A 21,650-nucleotide genomic window follows, 5' to 3' on the forward strand; every position below is an offset into this window, starting at 1 on the left:
TTCCAGCCTGTTGCAAATGTGTAAGATGTGTTAAAGTGCATCAAATTACTTTGAATGTATATATTTAGGTAAATAAACTGTGTGTAATGATAATTCAATCCTCTCTAAAGGAAGAATATTGAATAAAGTAAATGTGTAAGAAATGAACCATTTGTATTATATTATCTGCCGTAAAATCCACCACAGAAGATGAACAGAGTAAATACACTGTATTCCCAGCCTCAGTGTATGCAAGTACGAATAAGCTGTGAGGAAAGGCTCTAATGTTAATATTTGCTTTTACACAAATATTTTTCTTTCCAACTTACAAGTTTGATTTAAAGATACTACTATTGCCACCAGTACATGCACAGAAACGTGATGTTTGGCCTATGTGTGGAAAATAGAGTATCTTCTTCAGCCTCTTTGTTGAGATACAGGAGGGAGGAATTTATCATTCCACAGCCTTGATGATCTGCTGTGCCTATAGACAAGTACCTTCTTTCACTATATCTTCTAAGAATTGAATCCTGATCTTCCATAAAGAATGCAAAACTCCCACGGAAGTAAAACAAAAATGCCTCATTCATATGTCTGGGAGCAGAATTCATCTCTCAACTAAAACAGCTTGCTCTCACCTGCTGCTTTAATTCCAAAATGCATTTTCAATTGATATCTTGTATAAATCATGATTTGAGAACAATGTGCTTTATCCAGAAGACAGCATTCTGGTCACAAAGTACCATCCAAATGAAAAGCCCCCAAAAGTATGCAAGAATGACCAAAACTTTACAACTATATTCTTGGGTTTCTCTATGACAAACTCTTGCATGGACTATTACACATTTACAGGGTATCAGTTTTCATTTGGTCATTGTTGTTTAAAGCAGGAGAAGGCTTGCTCTTCTGACCATCAGTTCCTCCTTTGGATGTGTCCTGGAAGAAAAGCCTTGGCATCCACAGGGACATTAAAATTCGTTTGTATTCATTCCGAAAATTCTGATTTAGAAGTCCGTATATTATTGCATTAAGGCAGCTGTTGAAATAGGCCATGAAATAACTTACAATGAATAACCATTCAGGAACTTTTGGTGCCATTTCCATAGGATCAATAGCTACAGCCATTCCAATGAAGTTTAGAGGTGCCCAGCAAAAGGCAAAAATCACAAAAACCACAAACATGGTAAGAAAGTTTCTGAAGTCACTTGGCTTCAGTCTTGGCTTTGTTTCTGACTTGACTCGTCTTCTAACTTGAAGCACCAAAACCCAAATTCGAAGGTAGCAGAAGCTCACGATGGTGATAGGGACGATGAAGTGAATTACCACCACAGCTATTGTATAGTATGAGCTTACGGTCTGAACAAATGTGCATGAATAAATGCGTGGATCATACTTTAAAGAGCCAACAAAAAAATTTGGCACAGTTGCAATTACTGTTAATACCCAGACTAAGCAGACATACAGCATTGTGTTCCAAAAGCTGAACACTTTGTCATAGACAAAACTATGACATATATAGCAATATCGGTTTATTGCGATTGCAGTGATGTTGAAAATAGAGCCTATTACACTTAGTCCCATCACAAAGCCACTCACTTTACAGTGCATTTCACCCAAAGTCCATCCATTGTGGAAAATAGCTAAGAGTACCAGTGGGTATGGATACAAAGCCACCACCAAATCAGCCAAAGCTAGGCTCACCACAAATGCATTACCTGGGGAAAAAGAAAAATACATAGACATAAGTCTGAAAGCAAGCATAGTTTTGAACAAGAAGAAAATATATTATCTTGGATATCAGCAATGCTAAATTATTGATGATATCAGCAAGCAGCAGATATATAGGCCTAATAGGTCAGTGTGATGGTTTGACTCTGGCTAAATGCCAGGTATCCACCAAGTCGCTCTATCACTTCCCCCCCCCCCTTCCCTTTGTTTTCTCAACAGGGTAAAGAGGGGAAAGAAGATAAACTAACCCTTGTGGGTGAAACAAAAGCAGTTTTAATATAAGCAAAGCAAAGCAAAAGTCCGCGCGCGGAAGCAAAAGCAAGCAGATTTATTCTCTACTTCCCATGAAGAGGCGATGTCGGGCCTTCTCAGGAAGCAGGGCTCCAATACGCGTAGTAGTTGCCTCGGAGGACCAAGGGTGACCCCACCCCCTTCCTCCTTTCTCCCAGCTTTATACTGAGCAGACGTCATATGGTATGGAATATCCCTTTGGTCGGTTTGGGTCAGCTGTCCTGGCTGTGTCCCCTCCCAAGATCTTGCCCACCCCGTCCCACTGGGGAAAATATCAGAAAGAGCCTTGGTGCTGTGTAAGCACTGCTCAGCAGCAGCCACAACACCAGGGTGCTATCAACACCCTGCAGCTCCCAGCATAAACCACAGCACCGTGAGGGCTGCTATAGGGGAAAACCGATTCCAGTTCAGCCAGACCCAATACAGTCAGTATTAGAAATAATTTTACAATTCAGCTTAGAAAACCATAGAAATATCTGCAGCAATATGGTGTTTCAAATTTGATGGTGACTGAATTAATATATCCTCCTTTCTATTTTAATCTTTAATAAACATAATCATCAGCGAGCCATTACACAAGCACATGTTGTTTCAGTGTAGCTAACTCCACAGCTGGATTGAATAAGGTGAAAAAGAAAAAAATATAAATTGGGCCAGGTAACCAAGGCATTATGCTGTTCTGACATACCACTGGAATACTAACAACCTTGACAAGTATCAAGGGGAAGGATATACAAATACTAGGTCTATAGGGATTAGGAGGATGTGTTGGTTTATGTAGATTCTAAATTGCTACACAATAGTCTGTAGTATAGATATTTTCTGCATGAATGGCCTACCCATACTGCAGTTATCTTCCCACTGGACTGACTAAGGAACAGTGAATTGCCTTCACTACTCGATGTAGAAAGACATATTTAATTATAAAAAGGAAAAATGCATGAATACAAGAGAAAGTATTCAAATTAATGGAAGGAACCTTTAGATTCTTTTCTGTTGATGACATTTAAATAAACTTTAGTGATATGATTGAGACTTATTTTCTCTCTTTAAACAGTGTCCTTTTCATCAGTTTGAAATTTCTGGACATTGTATATAGGATACTTTAATAAAATAGTGAGATGATAAGCTATGTTCCTGAAAAATGAAATATGAAATCATTCTCTTGGAACTTCCCAGGAGACAGAAAATTGAGGTACTAACTTTAGATTCTTGGCATTTAGGTGGCATAAAACACATTTCTGGTTTGCATACTCACTTTTTTGCTTAAAGTCCTTCACAGCATGAACAGATGTGTAAAAGACCCAAGTAGCATTTAAAATTGTGTGTGGAACATAATTATTTTTTTAAAAAAGAGTAGTTAGATGTGTAATGCTACAAATTCTGACCTTTCTAGTCCTCATCTAGGAAAGCATTTCTCCACTGAATTTTAAGTACATAAATAATGCTGTGGATAAAGATATCATTAGCTGGGAGCCATAAAACCAACAACCATGTGGGATTAAACTCTTCAAAAAACAGAAGAAGTTACCTATATACTGGTTGCTCTACCTGCTCTGCATCTGTAGCTTGTTTAACCTGAATTAAGGAATGGGGAGCTGTCTTTCTCCCACACACTTTAGGGGAAGACCATGGTTGTCAAAATTTACACAACAGCTACTGAATTAGACAAAAATCAGGATTATCCATCTGTAGCCACAGAAACATGTCTCATCTCAAGAAGGGTGTACAAATTGTTTTAGATAGTTCCTTGTTATACGTTTAGCAGTCTGTCTCACACTCTCTCTATAAAGGCCACACAAGTGTTTTCACAGCTACAGTTCACTGCATGGTACTGGATGTAAGGCAATTCCACGCTATTTGGCTTAGAAGCCCTCCCAAGCTGCAGTCATTCCCTGCTTTAGGGCTGAGGGCAGTCTATTTGTGTATGTTGGACTTGCACAAGAAGGTATTTCCTGCTGGCTTTATATGCATTATACTGAATACAATTCAGTAATGTCATGCTATTGTGAAAAAGGTAAACATAATTTTCAGATGCAAAACCACATGAAGTAATTTTACTGCCTTACTCAGGATTGCTAAGGCATGAGAAAAATGTCTCCAGTTTGGAGCTTCACACTTAAAAAAAGAAGTAAACTCTAATTAGAGCTAATCCAGAGCAAAGCAAATATCTACTAGTTTGTGATCTGTGGGGGATAATTGAACAAACTAAGGAAATGATTGAGTGGGACATGATAAATCAAATAAGTGAGCAGGAAGGATATAATCCATTCTCATGACTGTGGTGAACATCAACAAGCTACAGACACAACAAGGAAGTTTCAAATTAGACATTGAGAAAAGCATTTTAAAGGCAGGAAGAAAGAAGTGCTGGAACATCTTGCTATGACTCTGCCATTGGAGGCTGTAAGAAAAAGTTAAATAAGCATTTGTCACTACTGGCCTAGACACAGCTGACCCCTGTTTTGAACACAGGAAGTATAAGATGACTTTGAAGGCTTCTTCTATCTATATAATAAATAGGATAAAAGACAAGACTAACAAAGGAGCAGGGGCTTCTTTATCAGAATGTATTTACATAATAGCAACAAGAAGATATATTTTTCAACACTTTATCTGACATTAGAAGATAGAGAAGTCAGGAGGAAGAGAGGAAGGAAGAGAGGAAGGGAGGAAGGAAGGAAGGAAGGAAGGAAGGAAGGAAGGAAGGAAGGAAGGAAGGAAGGAAGGAAGGAAGGAAGGAAGGAAGGAAGGAAGACAGGAACACTTTTTTTCAGTTTTAAAATGCCTTTTGGAGACAGATAGTGTTTAGTTGGAAATGTGTGCTAAAATTAATCTAATATCTAAGGCCTCCCAGCATCAGTTTATACCAAAAAAGTAATTGTTCAGTTAAATCAAGTGGGCATTCAGGTCTTTCAATTATATTTGGAAATTTACTGTAAGGTGCATTTGACAAGAAAATTTCAAAATTTTGTGTGCAACTTAGGACTTCCTGAAAATTTCAGCTTCAATGAATAAGCACAGTTAGCAGTGAACTTGTCAAATACATAATATTCCACTTTACAACACAGAAGAAATATGGTGCAATATCTATAAAAGCATCAAGAGATTTGTCACTTTTATGTCTGTTTACAAGGCCAAGTGTTCACACTGTGCACTGCAAAGTAAGGTCAAATGTGGTTTTTCTTTCTATGTGGCTGACTGCAGAATGAAGTTCAATATTATATTACTGCAATAAATAATCTAAAAAAAAGGAGAAAATTTGTAATTCATAAAAAATACATCATCAACATCTTGAGACATCAGAGGTTTTAGATGGCTTTTAAGTGCTTGGAAAAAGTAAAATTTCCTTGATACACTTCAGACACAGCATTTGGAGTGACTATAATTACATTCATAAGATACACAAAGAGATAAATTTTTGCTGTCTGTAATAAAATAGAAGCTACAGAATGCTCATCTCATTGAAATTATCATTATTTCCATAATTTACTGGATATTATTTTTTTCCTAGATTACAGTTTCATCAGACAGAGTTTATATTCATTTATGAGAAATACATTTGCTTACTGGAATGGAAAGACCTCTTAATTACAAGCAGTAGCTACTAAAAGTCAAATATCTAGCCAGGGACTCAAAAAGATGCACACCTGTGCTGTTTTAAACACTGATATTTGGGTGCATAAAAAGAAAATAAGTTCTGATATTGACCTTGTTTGCCATAGAACCAGATCAATATTTCATGAAGTATTCTTGCATATTGGTTTTGTCACCTGAATTAACAGGAAAAGGGGAACTTTCACAATCTCTTGTAAACTTGATATGACTTGATATTGTAGGAATTTAATCACAGAATATACTTTTTGGTAAGGTCAGGACTTTTAAGGGCTAAGCATCTGCCATCTGAAAAGACAATTAACTTCTGATATCTACCAAAACCAGAAGCAATTGCAATCACCAACAATTTTTGAAAGGTTTTGCTTCTTTCTTTGGTTTCAATCTGGCTAAAATGATAAATTATATATCATGGCATTTTATTTTTTTATCAGATGGTGTTTTGTTTGCTAAACATCTGTTTAACAAGTAGTTATACACTGAATACAAACATCACCCTCTTAGCTCTATTTCCCCCAGGCTAATTGTGTTTGTCCTTGTGTACGCTTCTTCTGCATCCATTACTCTTGTCTCCTTGAGCGTACAAAGGCCTAGCGTCAAGACAGGAAAATTGTTCCTACGCAGCCTGTGGTGCAGACTGTTGAATTTTTCTCTTTCCCCTCCTCTCTTACTGTTGAACTTGGGTAACTCTGTAGTGACAAATGTAAGAGTAGGGACAGGTAAGGCAGAAAGTGAATGAATATGACTATAATGTATTGGCAGATTTTTTTAAATACTAAGGATCCATGACTCAGGGTAGCTATTTTATTCTTCCATTTCCATATCCTAACCTTAAGGGAAAACTCAGAGTTACCCTTGCAGATTTCTTAGTTCACTGTGTCTTCAATTGGAATGTAAACTGGAAAGCTTTTTCTTTGGGCTTAAGGCTTAAAATCCCCTCTAATAATTAGTACTGTTTATAATTAAATAGCCTTTTTTACTGGCTGAGAATGGTAAGAACTAGATTTTTTCAATGATATCACAAACAACTACCTGTAGGTATTTATCTGTACTAAAGGAAGAGAAGGAAGGTCTTGACTTTAATGAAGTAAATGAGTCCTGTCATTCTATAAAATGAAGCCAATCATTCCTCTGCAGAGTTCACAGTAACAGACATCCTCAAGAAGTTAGACTGTACTCAAAATGAACTTAAAAAAGAGAGTTCTGGAAGGCTTCCAATAGCTTTATTGTTGTGGTTGATGTATAAAGACAGAATCTGGGCTCAGTTTCTAGACAGCCTTATAGTCAAAGACATGGGAAATCAGGGACACATGGTGTCATCCATTCTGTGAGTTACTTTTATATAAACACTAAATGTAGTTTTACTCTATTTTTTACATTGTCCACAAAATACACAAGGTGAGTTTAATCTTTTAGTTCTTTCATGTAAGTCATGAAAGGAAAAAAAAATGTTTTACAGTCTCGATCATAATTCCAAATATCTGCAAGTGATATGCCATTTGCATACAAAACCATCCCTCAGTTGTGAAATCACCTCTCTCTAAGAAATGTAACCTTGATCCTGATACTGGGTTTTATAGGGAAGTTGCTGGTGGCTTATAATTTTTGGTTTTGACTACTAGCAATTTGTGGAAACAGAATGTTATTGTTATAGTTTTAATCTTAATGTTTTGACTTTAATGATATTATATGCTATAATATGATACAATATGATATGATATATGATATATTAGTGTAAATTATCTGGCTTTTAGGGCTCCTTAATGACTGCTGAAGTTAATGGGAAAATTGACATAGACTTAAAGGAAACATTAATCAAAGAAATACCTCTTACTAACAAAAATGTGAAATACTAAAAGCATTTGGTCATTGTAACTAGACTAGTAACAATGAAAAAAATGAAGCACTTGAAATATATTTGAATGTAAAAGAACAAAAATCAAAGCCTCAACTCCTTTCATAGTTCCTGCAACTTTTATATATAGCAGTGCATTAATTCCAAGGCATGTTAGCCAGGATTCACTACAGCAAGTGGTTTATTGGATCTACTGTTTGAGTCAGGACCAACATAGAGATTGAAGAGGCATATATAACAGCTTGAAGAAAGTAATCAGTCTTTCGGTCAAGAAGACTGTCCCCCTTTATTCTCCCCTTGTCTATAATTACTAATTAGTAATAGAAACTATGCAGCTCTGATGAAGTATTGTCTTGAAATTTCTTGTGCAATATCATCTTCTGAGAACCAGGTTTAAATATAATTTCCAGGCTCCAGGTCCTACTGAATTTTCATGAAAGTGAGTCTCAAGGTCTGGACCAGGTAAAACAGGAGCATATTCAACTAAGAGCAAATTGGTATAAAACTGACTTCACGTGTCTATGTCTCCACTCCTGGTTGTATAAGAATAGCCCTAGACTGAAACTAAGGACCAATCTGCTTAGGCAAACATTTTAAGCAGCAGATTATTTGAAGTGCCCACCTGAGTGCAAACCTGAGCAAGATATGAGTGGTTTTACCAATCAGAGTTCAGGATTTTGGCAAAACAGATGATTACTGTGATGGAACTGTGTAGCTGGTCCCACTCCTGGAGCTTCTTCATTATATGTAAGCCCATGTACACATGGATACTTGCTACTTATTCACCTGATGGTTTTTGCCAAAATTGGAGTTAGTTTTGGCATGTTTTATGGAAGAACTACATAACAAGGTAAGGTGGTGGCTTTTAAATTAAAGCCCTGGCCACGTTATTGCTGGTTCTTGATGCTCACAGTGACACCTAGATTTTCTGACCTGTCATATTTTCCACAGGGCTTCAGTTCCAATAATTCTTGCAGCTCCCCTCAGGCTTGGTTGTGGGGGTTCTTCTTAGGGTTTGATCTTTAATGTGGGAAGACAAACATGACTCTGGAGGGACTGAAGAACTGACACCAGGAGGGCAGGCGGAACTATGTAAGTACTGGGTAGGATTTTGTTTCTCTTTCCAGACTGGCTCAGTGAATATGGCTCAAATGGCATGCAGGGAGATGTTAGCTGCTCCTGGAGAAAGGCTGGCACTTCTTAGTTCCTCACTACTATTTTTTTGTCTCTACTTTCAACTTATTAGTATTGTTTTACAGTATTTGAGCTCTTGTAATTATTGATTTTTTATTTGAAAAGGTAATTTTAAAATCTGTTTAAAATCACCTGTGTCAACTCCTTTTCCTCACAATCCAACAGAAAAAATAAAACCTGCTAGCCTAACTCAGATGAAACTCCATTCATGTCAGTAGGAATGAAGCCACCAGAAGTGGACACCAGCAACAGGTGCAGCAGAGAATTAAGTCTTTCACACACTGACATTTGAAATCCCTGTGACACTACAAGCCAAGACCTAGGGTAATCTTTGATTTACTGAGACATGTTAATCTAGTGTAATGTTCAACAGTGTGTTGCTAACAGCAAGTTTAACATAATGCTCCAAACAAATGCCAGATGCGATTTTGTTTTCTTTGAATAGGACAGTTTAAAAGCAGTGATATGCTCCTTTGCAGTAATGTCTAATGATTTCAGATATTAATGGGATATACTGCGGACATTGAAGTAATGGAAAGGCACAGACAATATATTTTCACTAGAAACCAGTATTTCAGAGACTCTAGCAAAAATATAACATAAACATTGAATTAAGGCTGGTCATTGGTTGACAGAATGTTCAGATAATTTTTTTAGGAAACATATGTTCTATGAAACTTTTTAAAATATTTGGTGCATATACTTATCCTGTGATATGTGTAAGGAAAATTCTCTGCCATCACTTGGAGTAGAATCATAGAATCATTTAGGTTGGAAAAGACCCTTAAGAACATCAAGTCCAAACGTTAACCTAACTCTGCCAAGTCCACCACTAAACCATGTCCCCAAGTGCCACATCTACATATCTTTTAAGTACATCAACGGATGGTGACTCAACCATTTCCCTGGGCAGCCTGTTCCAATGCTTGACAACCCTTTTGGTGAAAAAATGTTTCCTAATATCCAATCTAATCTCCCCTGGCACATCTCGAGGCCATTTCCTCTTGTTCTATCATCGCTATGTGGGAAAAAGAGACCAACACCCACCTCGCTACAACCTCCTTTCAGGTAGTTGTAGACAGTGATAAGGTCTCCCCTCAGCCTCCTTTTCTCCAGACTAAATAATCCCAGTTCCCTCGGCATCTCCCCATAAGACTTGTGCTCTAGAACCTTCACCAGCTTCACTGCCCTTCTGTGGACATGCTCCAGCACCTCAATGACTTTCCTGTAGTGAGTGGCCCAAAACTGGACACATAATTTGAGGCACGGCCTCATTAGTGCCAAGTACAGGGGGACGGTCACTGCCCTAGTCCTGCTGTCCACACTATTTCTGATACAAGCCAGGATGCTGTTGGCCTTCTTGGTCACCTGGACACACTGCTGGCTCATGTTCAGCCCCAGGTCCTCTTCTATCAGGCAGCTTTCCATCCACTCTATCCCAAGCCTGTAGCATTGCGTGGGGTTGTTGTGACCCAAGTGCAGGACCTGGCACTGAGCCTTGTTGAACCTCATACAATTGGCCTCAGCCCATCACTCCAGCCTGTCCAGGTCTCTCTGCAGAGCCTCCCTACCCTCAAGCAGATCAACACTCCCAGCCAACTTGGTGTCACCTGCAAACTTACTGAGGGTGCACTCCATCCCCTCATCCAGATTGCTGATAGAGATACTAAACAAGACAGTCCCCAATACTGAGCCCTGGGGAACACCACTTGTGACCAGTCACCAGCTGGATTTAACCCTGTTCACCTTTGGGCTCAGCCATCCAGCCAGTTTTTTTACTCAGTGAAGACTATGCTTGTCCAAGCCATGAGTAGCCAGATTCTCCAGGAGAATGCTGTGGAAAATAGTGTCAAAGGCTTTACTAAAGACTAGTAGACAACTTCCACAGCCTTTCCTTCATCTACTAAGCAGGTCACCTTGCCATAGAAGATCAGCCTAGTCAAGCAGGACCTGCCTTTTATAAACCCATGACTGGGCCTGATCACCTGGTTGTCCTGTATATGACATGCAATGACACTCAACATGATCTATTCTATAACCTTCCCTGGCACCAAGGTCAGACTGACAGGCCTGTAATTCCCCTGGATCCTCCTTCTGGTCCTTCTTGTAGTTGTGTGTCACATTTTCTAACCTTCAGTCAACTGGGACCTCCCCATTATCCAGGATTGCTGATAAATGATGGAAAGGGGCTTGATGAGCAATTCTGCCAGCTCCCTCAGTACCCTTGGGTGGATCCCATCCCACCCCATAGACTTGTGTGTGTGTCTAAGTAGTGTAGCAAGTCACTAACCATTTCCCCTTGGATTATGGGGATTCTGCTCCTTGTCCCTGTCCTCCAGCTCAGGGGGATACATACCAGAGAACAACTGGTCTTACTATTAAAAACTGAGGCAAACAAGACATTAAGTACACCAGCCTCTTCCTCATGCTTTGACACTGTGTTTCCCCCCACATCCAATAGAGGATGAAGATTCTCCTTAGCCCTCTTCTTGTTGCTAATGTATTTATAGAAAGAATTTTTGTTGTTCTTTACAGCAGTAGCCAGATTAAGTTCTAGTTGGGCTTTGTCCTTCTATTTTCCCTGCATAACCTCACGACAACGTCATAGTCCTCTGACTGGCCTGCTCCTTCTTCCCAAGGTCATAAACTCTTTTTTTTCCCTGAGTTCCAGCCAAAGCCCTCTGTTCAGCCAGGCTGGTCTTCCCTCATCTTTCAGCGCATGAGGACAGCCTGTTTCTCCACCTTTAAGATCTCCTTGTTGAAGAATGTCCAGCCTTCCTGGATATTTTTGCCCTTCAGGACCATGCTATAGGCAGAGCAGAAGAAGACTATCTACTATGGCAATTATCCTTTTTTGTGCAGCTATCCAAAGTCTTTGAGAGAACTTTCTGTTCAGAAGAAATACAGGCTTAGACACCCTAAAAGTTAAATGCCTGTGTTTTCATAGAAAAGTCTGGAATCTAGACTAAACAGGTTTTAAACCTTAGTCATCCACTTTCTGGATAAAAGTACTATGCTGTTATGTAGAAGATGAGAAGAGGAACTTTTAGCTTTAAGATGCAACAATATAAACACCCCAGTGTGGGATAGTTTAGTGGAGAATATTCTGCACACTCCTTTTTCAAGCTGTGCTGCAATGCAAAGAATGCAGGATTCACAGGAACAAAAGCTCAGCATGCAAAAACGAGTTTGAGACTGTGTCTTAGTGACTTGCAGACTGCTGAACTGGGACAGACTTGGGTTGTTGGTCCTACGTCTGCAGTTGAGTTGGTTCTGGAAGCTACATTTGCAGGAGATGAATTTTAGGCTTATAAGCCTTAGCTCTCAGGTGTCAACATACTTTTACTGAAAAAAGGCACCTAAATTGCACTTGTTGATTAATATGTTTTTGAGATAATGATTTTGGCATGCTTGTCAGCTAGATACGAACATAATCCAGTGAGCAAAGCCTCCAGTTTTTCTGTTTCTTCTCCCTGTGGCTATTTAAATATGGGAGCACTGGTACTTGCTGTGAGTTTGCTGCCATGAATTTCATAATGGACTGCAGGTGCAGAAAAATATTTCTATGTGTTTTAACATTTAACATAGTTTTAACGGTGCTGTGCTGTTAAAAACTTAGTAAAAGTTTGAGATTTGTAACTCCTAGGTGTATAATTTTGCTCCTTTGTGGCTGCCTGTGGGCCGAGCAGGGACAGTGGTGACTCTCTAATGTCACCTAGTGCTCCAGCCACACGGGGACAATACATCGCACTGTCTAGCAGGGTAGAAGGCAAAAACAAATGGTCAGTTCTTCCAGAGCAAAAGCCTGATCGCTAATCAGATAGTACGTTTATGGGGTGATAAATACTTTTCTGGGCTTCTGATACTTTCCGAGATTGCAGGAGCTTTCCTGGTACTGGGTGTTTTCAAAGGGAAAAGGAAAGCAGAAGAGGCAAGACAGGCTCTTCTGGAGAATTCACTATCGCCTAGAGGTTAGGACACCTCCATGTAGAAGAGCCTTTCTTTGAGAAAGGATTGAGCCTATGTCTCCCATAGTCCCAAGAGAGTGCCCTACTCACCAGCCTTGCTGCTCTTCTGGGGTTAGCCTGATTGTCTCTTTCTAGGTTATGTTCAAGAATTTCACCCTAGAACCAGAATACACAGGTTATGACTTAGATTGTAGAGTGCTCTTGATCTGTATGTTTCAAAGAAAAAAAAAATCTTTTAATGATATAACAGGTGAGAAACAGAAATAGGCAGGTGCAGGGACTCCCCCAAGACAGATTAGGAAGAACACTCTAGGTTCTTAAGCCTTGTTCTTCTCTATTAAATAATGCCACCTCTATTAGGCATGCTCTGGAAAAAAATAACAGCACATGTCCAGCGCACTGCTCTAAAATGACACCATAGTGCCATACTGGTACAGGTGGCTTAGAGCCAATAGAAGAGCTAGAGCTATTAAGTAAAGCTAGACAATTCAAAGCAAAAAAATACGATAAGTAGTAAACCTGTGGAACTCCTTAACAGATCTTGCAGATGCAAAAAATTTACCTGTATTTAAGGGAAGGCTGGAAAAGTACTTGAAAGAGGCATCAGTTGAAGGTTACTAAACAATACTAGGTTCAGGAAATCCTTTGAGCTGGAAAGAATCACAAGTTGAGAGAATACAGAAGTATCATATAGGGTTGCTCTGTTTTGTTGGTTTTGGGGTGTTTTGTTTGTTTGTTTTCCTGAGTGCCTGCTTACATTTACAGTTAAAGACAGAATATGAGGCTAGCTATGCCCTTGGTCTGTACCAGTGCAACTGCTTTTATGATGAGGACGGTAGGTTTCAGTAACACCATTCAGAAGCACAACTCCCTCTCAGGCTCCTCTGTTGTGGTCTGAATGGTACAATGTGACATTCTCATTCTGGTCCTTGTCAGGCACTCCTCTGCACAACCAGCCCGATTTGTTGACCAAATGTTTGAAGGGGTAATAACCTTGTTCTGTATATGTAGCCATCTGCAACTGAGCTGCATTTTGCAGCAGGCTCAGGGGTGGTAGATCCCTTACACCAATGCCCTCACACTGAAGAAAAGATCTGGCCTTCAGGGTAGTCTGGGATAGTGAAAGGCCCCTGTTGTCACAGAGAGAATGTCTCTATCTAGGGTACTATTGCTTTTCATGCAGGGAATGAAACCAAGACATTTACTTTGCTTATCACTATGGACGCCAGTGACTGCCCAGCTTCAAAAACTCCAGTTGCTGAGCACAATCACTGAATAACAACAAAACCAGACTGTTCTTCCACTAATTCATGAAAGAAGTTGTTTTCTGTATCTGTCAGTACACATCAGCTTAATTTTCTTCACTTGAAGTAATCACAGCTGTTGATTGCTTCAACCAAGGAAGAATAGGAAACCGACATGAACAACTGCAAGAATGATAACTTATTTACAGCTGAAAAAATGGCTAATATGAAAAGCTGTAAAACACAACAGGTGCAATCTAGTCAGATCCTATAAATAACCAGGCAAACTATTACTGTTAGTAACACATTCTTCAGTCTCCCAACATGATATTGCATTCCATAGGAAAAAAAAAAAAAAAAAGTAGCACTTTGTAGGATGTTACTTTGTTTAAAAAAAAAAAAAAAGAAAAACTAAAACTTGATTCAGACCAACTATAGAAGACTGGAGCGTGGAAGCAAAGTAAGGATATTTCACTGCTAAAAACTCTCAACAAAATGTTATTGTTCCCTGGTAGATATTAATTTATATTTTGGGAAAGGCTAGCTCATCTTCTATTATTCTATTACCTTTACTATTACCTTCTATTACCTTAATCTTTGCTACTGTATTTAGCCTTAATTTCTATCAAAAGAAATTATATTGGATTTTTTTTTTCTCTCTTACAGCAATAAAACAATGTTCAGATCCTTAGAATAACTTCTTTCAACTTTCAGAAAGGAGGACAGGAATGAAAATAATTTTGTGCTCACAAACCCCATATTTTATTTTATTAAGCTGGTTGGCTTGTGGGGGTTTTTTTGTGTGTGGGTTTGGGTTTTTTTTGGTTTTTTTTTTTTTTTAATATTCAGTAGCAGATTAGTTGAATTAAAGCAAACAAACAACAAACCCCAGAATATAAAATTATTCTACTTTGAATTATAAGGCTCAAGGTATTACAAAAGATATTAAAAATATCCAGCAGATATATCAAGTGAATAAAATCAGGACTATTGCACAGTATGGGACATACTCAGCACCAGTTAGACAAGAGATTTGATTAGCTATGATAAGATGATTCCTGTAGTTTTGCCCTGTAGACCCATCTAAACAGAACTGAGTATTTTGACCAGTACAAATGTTGTGATGTCCTTCTGTGGAAATGAAGATATGCAAGTGGTAATTTCCACAGTGATTTATCCAGCTGCTCTGTGGGGCTCCAGACAAAGGACTCACAGCATGTGACAGCTACACAACCAGAAACAAATACATGCAAAGCATGTACATGCGAACTAGTTACAGCTGCAAAAAGAAATCAAATTTAAGCCCATTATTGCTGCTGTGTACTTTTAAGGGTTCCTATGTTCCACTCCCAGACACACTGTGGGATCCTAAGACAATCCTGGAATTCTATAAAATGGGATCTGATACACTGCAGTAAATATAGTATCTGAATAGTATAGTATCTAAATAATACAGTGTATAAATATAGTATATGGGTGCATTCAGGAACAGTTAGGTTGACAAGTTGCCAATGCTTCTAACATTCTCTGGAGCCCCTTCATTATGATCTTCTTTTCCCTTCTCTTGTTTCCTGTTTCTTCAATGAAGAAAATAGATGATATTTGATTAAAAGGGCCGTTACAACCTTTCAGTGAGAAATAGTCTTACCCTTTTTGTTCTGAGCTTTTGGAAGGCCTCATCACTGTACATGCATAGGGAGATAAATGTCTTCAGAAGCTGTTGTCAGTCTGTGCCATCTGCTTCTTTTGGAAACAATGTCTTAAAGCAAAGTACACTGACATGATTCATTTTATAATGATACCCATAGGTTTATAAACAGCATGTAAACGGATGAGAAAGTAAAATGCTTTTACAGGAAGTAGTTGCATATTCTCTTCTAAAGTACTGGCTAGTTTGTGTTTCAACTCAATACAAAGTCTGTAATGATCATTTCCTGAATTAAGGTCTTTTCTGAGAGCCAGTAAAAGCCCTGCAAAATGACTAGACCAAAACTCTGTTCTGGGTAGGCCTGTGAGTCATGATATTGGTGAGATAGGCATAGACATATAACCAATATAACTACAGAATAATTTTTGAATTGATCTCTGGAGATCATCTAGTCCAACCGTCCCATTCAAAGAGGGGTCAACTACAGCAGGTTGCTCAGGGCCATGTCCAGTCAGGTCTTGACTATCTCCAGCCATGGAGACTCAGCAACCTCTTTGGGTGATCTGTTTTAGCAAGCAATGGGTATAAAGGATATTTACTGTTTGCATTAGGGAATAGGCGGAAGATGCGGATTTTGCAACAGATGAGGGCTCTGTTTGATCTACTGAATAGCAGAGGGTATCTATGATCATACCTGGTACTATGTAAGTAGAGAAAAGGCATGGTCATTAACAGAGAGCTAGAGGTGGTCAGAAGAACAGGTCCCAGTGCAGATTAGAGTGGGTGAGGCTTTGCTTTGTTCATGAGTCTGTCTTCAGGTTCCTTGTGGCAGCAGAATCTGAACAGTCTCTGACTGGACATAATGGTCTGAGCCAAAGAATTTGGACCAACATACATTTACAGAGCTGGGGAGTAGAGGGTGGAGTGTGGTGACAGCTGCACAGAAAGAGGGAAGAAGCACCAGATCCTAGCAAAAACATTTTTGGAAAACAATTCCCACTGGCTTTAGGAAGGGCAGAATTTCCCTCCTTATCCAGATATTCAAATACTAGATTCAGCTTACCCAGGTTGCAGAATCCTTTTCCACATGTTATTTTGATGATCTTCGAGCACTGTGAACTGCAACTAGCCATTCGGACTCACTCCTTGTGGGAGTCCTAACTTTAACCAAGTGAGCGATCTGGTGACCTGTGGTCCGGAAGGAGCAGTGGGTGACTTCTGTCTGCCTGAAGTACCAAGTTACACCCCATTTACTGGGTGAATACACCTGCAAACTGGGTCAGACCAATGTAATTTTACTAAATCAGGCTCAAATGGAAATCACTTTTCTATATATTACATGGGAATGTTGTGTTTGAAGGTCATGCACTTCACTATTTTGGTTTCTCTTGATAAACAGATTAAGAGATCAAAAATATATTCTTCATATTTAACCAGGAAGCTGACTGTATAGCAAGTTTTATAATCTTTGTGGTCCTAGCCTACCAGGTGTTTCATAAGAGTGACTAAAGAGCATTACATTGTTTTGAGGTTATTTAACTAAATGCATAGGATCTCAAATTAGTTAATTTGTGCCCAGCTTTGAAGCAACAAATGTCCTGTGCTGAAATTAGACTCTGGATTGTGTAGTTAATGTTTCATACTTGGGACCATAATCATAGGTAAAATCTTTTAAACTCTTTCAACCTGCTTATCAGTAGATAATTTTTTCAAGGAAAATCACTATGGTTAAACCATCCCTTTACAAGACTTTCTTCAACACCTGATTAACTGTATTGGGTTTGTGTGACAAGGTTTTGGCAGCAGGGGGGCTACAGGGATGGCTTCTGTGAGAAGCTGCTGGAAGCTTCCCCCATGTCTGACAGAGCCAATGCCAGCCGGCTCCAAGATGGAGCCACCACGGGCCAAGGCCGAGCTCGTCAGTGATGGTGGTGGCAACTCTGGGATAACGTATTTAAGAAGGAAAAAAAACCCTGTGCAATTGCAACCAGACAGAAGAGTTAGAATATGTGAGAGAAAGAACCCTGCAGCCCCCCAGGTCAGTGCAGGAGGAGGGGCAGGAGGTGCTCCAGGCCCAGAGCAGAGGTTCCCCTGCAGGCCGTGGGGCAGCCCATGGGGAGGCAGCTGTGCCCGGCACCCATGGAGCTCCACGGGGGAGCAGAGACCCACCTGCAGCCCGGGGAGGAGCCCACACCGGAGCAGGCGGGTGCCCGAAGGAGGCTGTGACCCCGTGGGGAGCCCACGCTGGAGCAGGCTCCTGGCAGGACCTGTGGCCCCGTGGAGAGAGGAGCCCACGCTGGAGCAGGCTCCTGGCAGGACCTGTGGCCCCGTGGAGAGAGGAGCCCACGCTGGAGCAGGTTTGCTGGCAGGACTGGTGACCCCGTGGGGGACCCACGCTGGAGCAGCCTGTGCCTGAAGGGCTGCACCCCCTGGGAGGGACCCACGCTGGGGCAGTTCCTGAAGAGCTGCAGCCTGTGGGACAGACTCATGGTGGAGAAGTTCATGGTGAGAAGTTCATGGGAGGGAGCCCACGCTGGAGCAGAGGAAGAGTGTGAGGAGTCCTCCCCCTGAGGAGGAAGGAGCAGCGGAGGCAATGTGGGATGAACTGACCACAAGCCCCACTCCTGTCCCACTGTGCCGCTCAGGGAGAGGATGTAGAAAAAATTTGGAGTAAAGTTAAGCCCAGGAAGAAGAAGAAGGGAGGTGGGGGAAGGTGTTTTTTAAAATTTGTTTTTATTTCTCATTATCCTACTCTGATTTGACTGGTAATAAATTAAAATAATTTTCCCCGAGTCAAGTCTGTTTTGCCCATGACAGTAACTAGTGAGTGATCTCTCCCTGTCCTTATCTCAGTCCATGAATCTTTCATTATATTTTCTCTCCCCTGTCCAGCTGAGGAGAGGACTGATAGAGCGGCTTTGGTGGGCACCTGGTGACCAGTCAGGGTCAACCCACCACATTAGCATTTTACATATTTTCCTTTTAATGACTGCAAAACAAAGCATAAAAAAAAATAAAAGGAAAATCTTGCTTAACATGAAAACATATTCAGAAAACAATCTGATGTCCATGAGTTCTAACCCCACCTGTGAATTTAATAACAAGTATTTTTGCAGTCACTTTAGAGGTCTCAGAGGTAGGCTTTGTGTCCTTGAGTAGAACTGCTCTATATTACCACATCACCACAGTCACTTTCTGCCACTGTATTTTATGCCAGTAAAATACCCAAAATATGCCAATGTACTACCTGACTTTTGGCAGGGGACTTTGAATTTTAAATTTTCTTTCTCTCATGACCTCTAACGTAACAAGACAAAGGCATATAAAGATAGCAGTCCCCTATTAACCAAATAATTGCTGCATTATCTAAATATTAGGCCTTTCTATTTAACAGAAAGTTCTTTACATATAGCATTTTCTGTCAGGTGACTGCTGATAAATTAAAATTGCGAGAAAGTGTGCTGCTTTGTTTTTGCTTTTGGAAAGTTACTTTTGTTTCAGATTTTGATTGCAGGAGATTCATGAAAGTTTACCTCCCAGCTGCTTTCAGTATTACTATATACCGCAGAGTTCCACCAACACAAACTATTCTCTTCCTATTATTTATCAAAAGACTATCCCTTGATTAACAAATGACATGCAACCAGAGGCACTAATACTACTGCAAACATATTTCCAACTTCACTTTCCTTTCCTGTGTGGTCTTTTCCAAACCGGAGCAACAAAGGAATGAAAAACTAGTGGCTGTAAACAAGAAAAGACCACATTAAAGGCACAGAAAATTTACCATCTTTAAACACATGTGCACTGAAAAAAAAATCAAGCTTTTCAGAAATCAGGGATCTTGGAAATCAGGATGAGTCGAAGTCTACCTATGTCAGTAAGATAGTGCTGTTAATACAGTTTCAAATAAAAATCTTCCCATCAGTACCTAGGTTAAAATACAAGTTTTTTACAGAAAATTATGGTGTTGTGTTGGAGCCTTACAGAATCACTGTATCACAGACACTTTTAGGTTGGAAGGGACCTCTTGAGATCATCTAGTCCAACCCCTCCTGCTCAGGCAGGGTCAGTGCGAGCAGGTTGCCCACGACTGTGCCCAGTCAGGTTTTCACTGTCTCCAGAGATGGAGACTCTACAGCCTCTCTGGGCAACCTGTTCCAGTGTTTAACCATCCACACAATAAAAAAATTTTCTCGTGTTCAGAATGAATGTCACAGGCATTAATTTGTGCCCATTTCCTCTTGTATTCTCAGTGGGTACTGCCAAGAAGAGTCTGGTTGCCTCTTCTTCACTCCCTCCTACCAGGTATTTATACACATTGATGACATCCCCTTGATGTTTTTCTTCTCCAGAATGAACTGTCATGGCTCTCTCAGCCTCTCCTCATACAGGAGATGCTCAAAGACCCTGATCACTTTAGTGGCCCTATAGTGGACTACACTCCAGTAAGTCCATATATTTCTTGCACTGGTGAGCCCAGAACTGGGCACAGCACTCCAGGTGTGACCTTATCAGTGCTCAGGGGAAGGATCACCTTTCTCAGCTTGCTGGCAACACTCTGATGCAGGCCAGGAGGCTGTTAGCCTTCTCTGCTGCAAGGGTGCATTGCTGGCTCATGATCTGCTGCTTGTCCACCAGGAGCCCCACGTCCTTTTCTGCCAACCTGCTTTTGAGCTGGGTGTCCCTATTGGTGCAGGAAGTTGTTCCTCCCCAGGTACAGGACTTTGCACTTCCCTTTGCTGAACTTCATGAGGTTCCTGTCAGACCCTTTCTCCAGCCTCTCCCCATCCCTCTGAATGGCAGCATGAATTTCTGGCGTATTTGTCACTCCTCTCAGTTTTGTATCATCTGTGAACTTGCTGAGGGTACACTCTGCCGCAACATCTGGGTCAATAATGAAGAAGTTAAACAGTAATGGTCACATTATTGACCTCTGAGGCACACTATTAGTGGCTCGCTCTTCTACGGGACTTTGTGCTACTGATTGCAAGCCCCCTGGCCCAGTCGTTCAGCCAGTTTTCAAACTACCTCACTGTTCGCTTATCTAACCACTACTTTGTTGGCTATTCTGTGAGGATGTTATGGGAGACAGTGTCAAAAGCTTTACTAAAGTCAAGGTAAACAACATCTGGTGCTCTCCTCTCATCCACCAAGCTAAGCATGTCATTGCAGAAGGCTATCATGTTGGTTAAGCATGATTTTCCATTTGTATTTCCATGCTGATTACCACCAATCACCAGTCTTTCATGCTTTTAGAAATGGTTTCCAGGGTTAGTTACTCCATCAACTATTCATTACCTTATTAATGAATCAGAAGGTGTACCTTCTTGTAGCATCCTGTAATTTTATTGATTGTTCATCTTCCAACCATTAATTAAGTCAAACTTTACTTAGGTTATGACATAATTGATCTAAAAAGCAATAGCCGAGAATGAGACACTAATTGACAACATGTCACATATTCTCATAGGTTGAGGCTACCCACAGGCTTGTAATCCTGTCTTGAAAATAAATTATACATGAAATTTCTGGAAGTGTTGTGGAAGGCATTTCAACGCGTCAAATAAGTTCTTTTGATCTCAGCAGTATTAGCAGTATTTGGGGGTAAAAGAAGGAATACATAGATGCATCTCTTACGGTTTCCAAAATACTTCTCTGTCCTTTGCAGGTGATTTTTATTTACATTTCATGAGTAAAACACTGGGGATCTGAGACATCATAGCATTTTACTTAGAAGAGAATGCATGATCATTTTGGTGATGCTTTGAATAGTGTAGTTAGCTGTTTTAATGTAGTTACCAGTTGGTTACTTGGTTAGTTACTTGGTTTAGTGTGGCTACCAGTGAAGTTACCAGTTTCATCTGGTAGTTAGCTACACTTTAATAGTGTAGTTAGCTGATTCCTGTAGGAAAACTTCAGGAAAGATAATCTCTTTGTTTCAGAATGTACACAATGAAGATGTGAATGTGAGTCACATCTGCTTTTTTGGAATTCTAACTCTGTAGATAATGGAATTAAGAAATTTTGCAGATAGGTGTAAAGTGGGGGTTGTTTCTGAAGAGCCTGATACCCAAAAGTTCCTCAGCTTGTGAACACTTTGGGAAATCTGTTATTTTCATTTCATG

At 40.1% G+C, this 21,650-nt stretch overlaps 1 protein-coding gene across 1 annotated transcript in view; it reads right to left on the reverse strand.

The window, feature by feature from the left end:
- Positions 1 to 825: 825 nt before the first annotated feature.
- MTNR1B (melatonin receptor 1B) overlaps positions 826 to 21,650 on the reverse strand; it is a 34,459-nt gene continuing 13,634 nt past the window's right edge. Inside the window, exon 2 of the mRNA XM_074932533.1 lies at positions 826 to 1,694. Coding sequence (XP_074788634.1) covers positions 826 to 1,694 — 869 coding nt within the window. The remainder of the gene's footprint in view (positions 1,695 to 21,650) is intronic.

The sequence above is a fragment of the Athene noctua genome, chromosome 1 (genome assembly GCF_965140245.1).
Source record: "Athene noctua chromosome 1, bAthNoc1.hap1.1, whole genome shotgun sequence".
Lineage (NCBI taxonomy): Eukaryota > Metazoa > Chordata > Aves > Strigiformes > Strigidae > Athene > Athene noctua.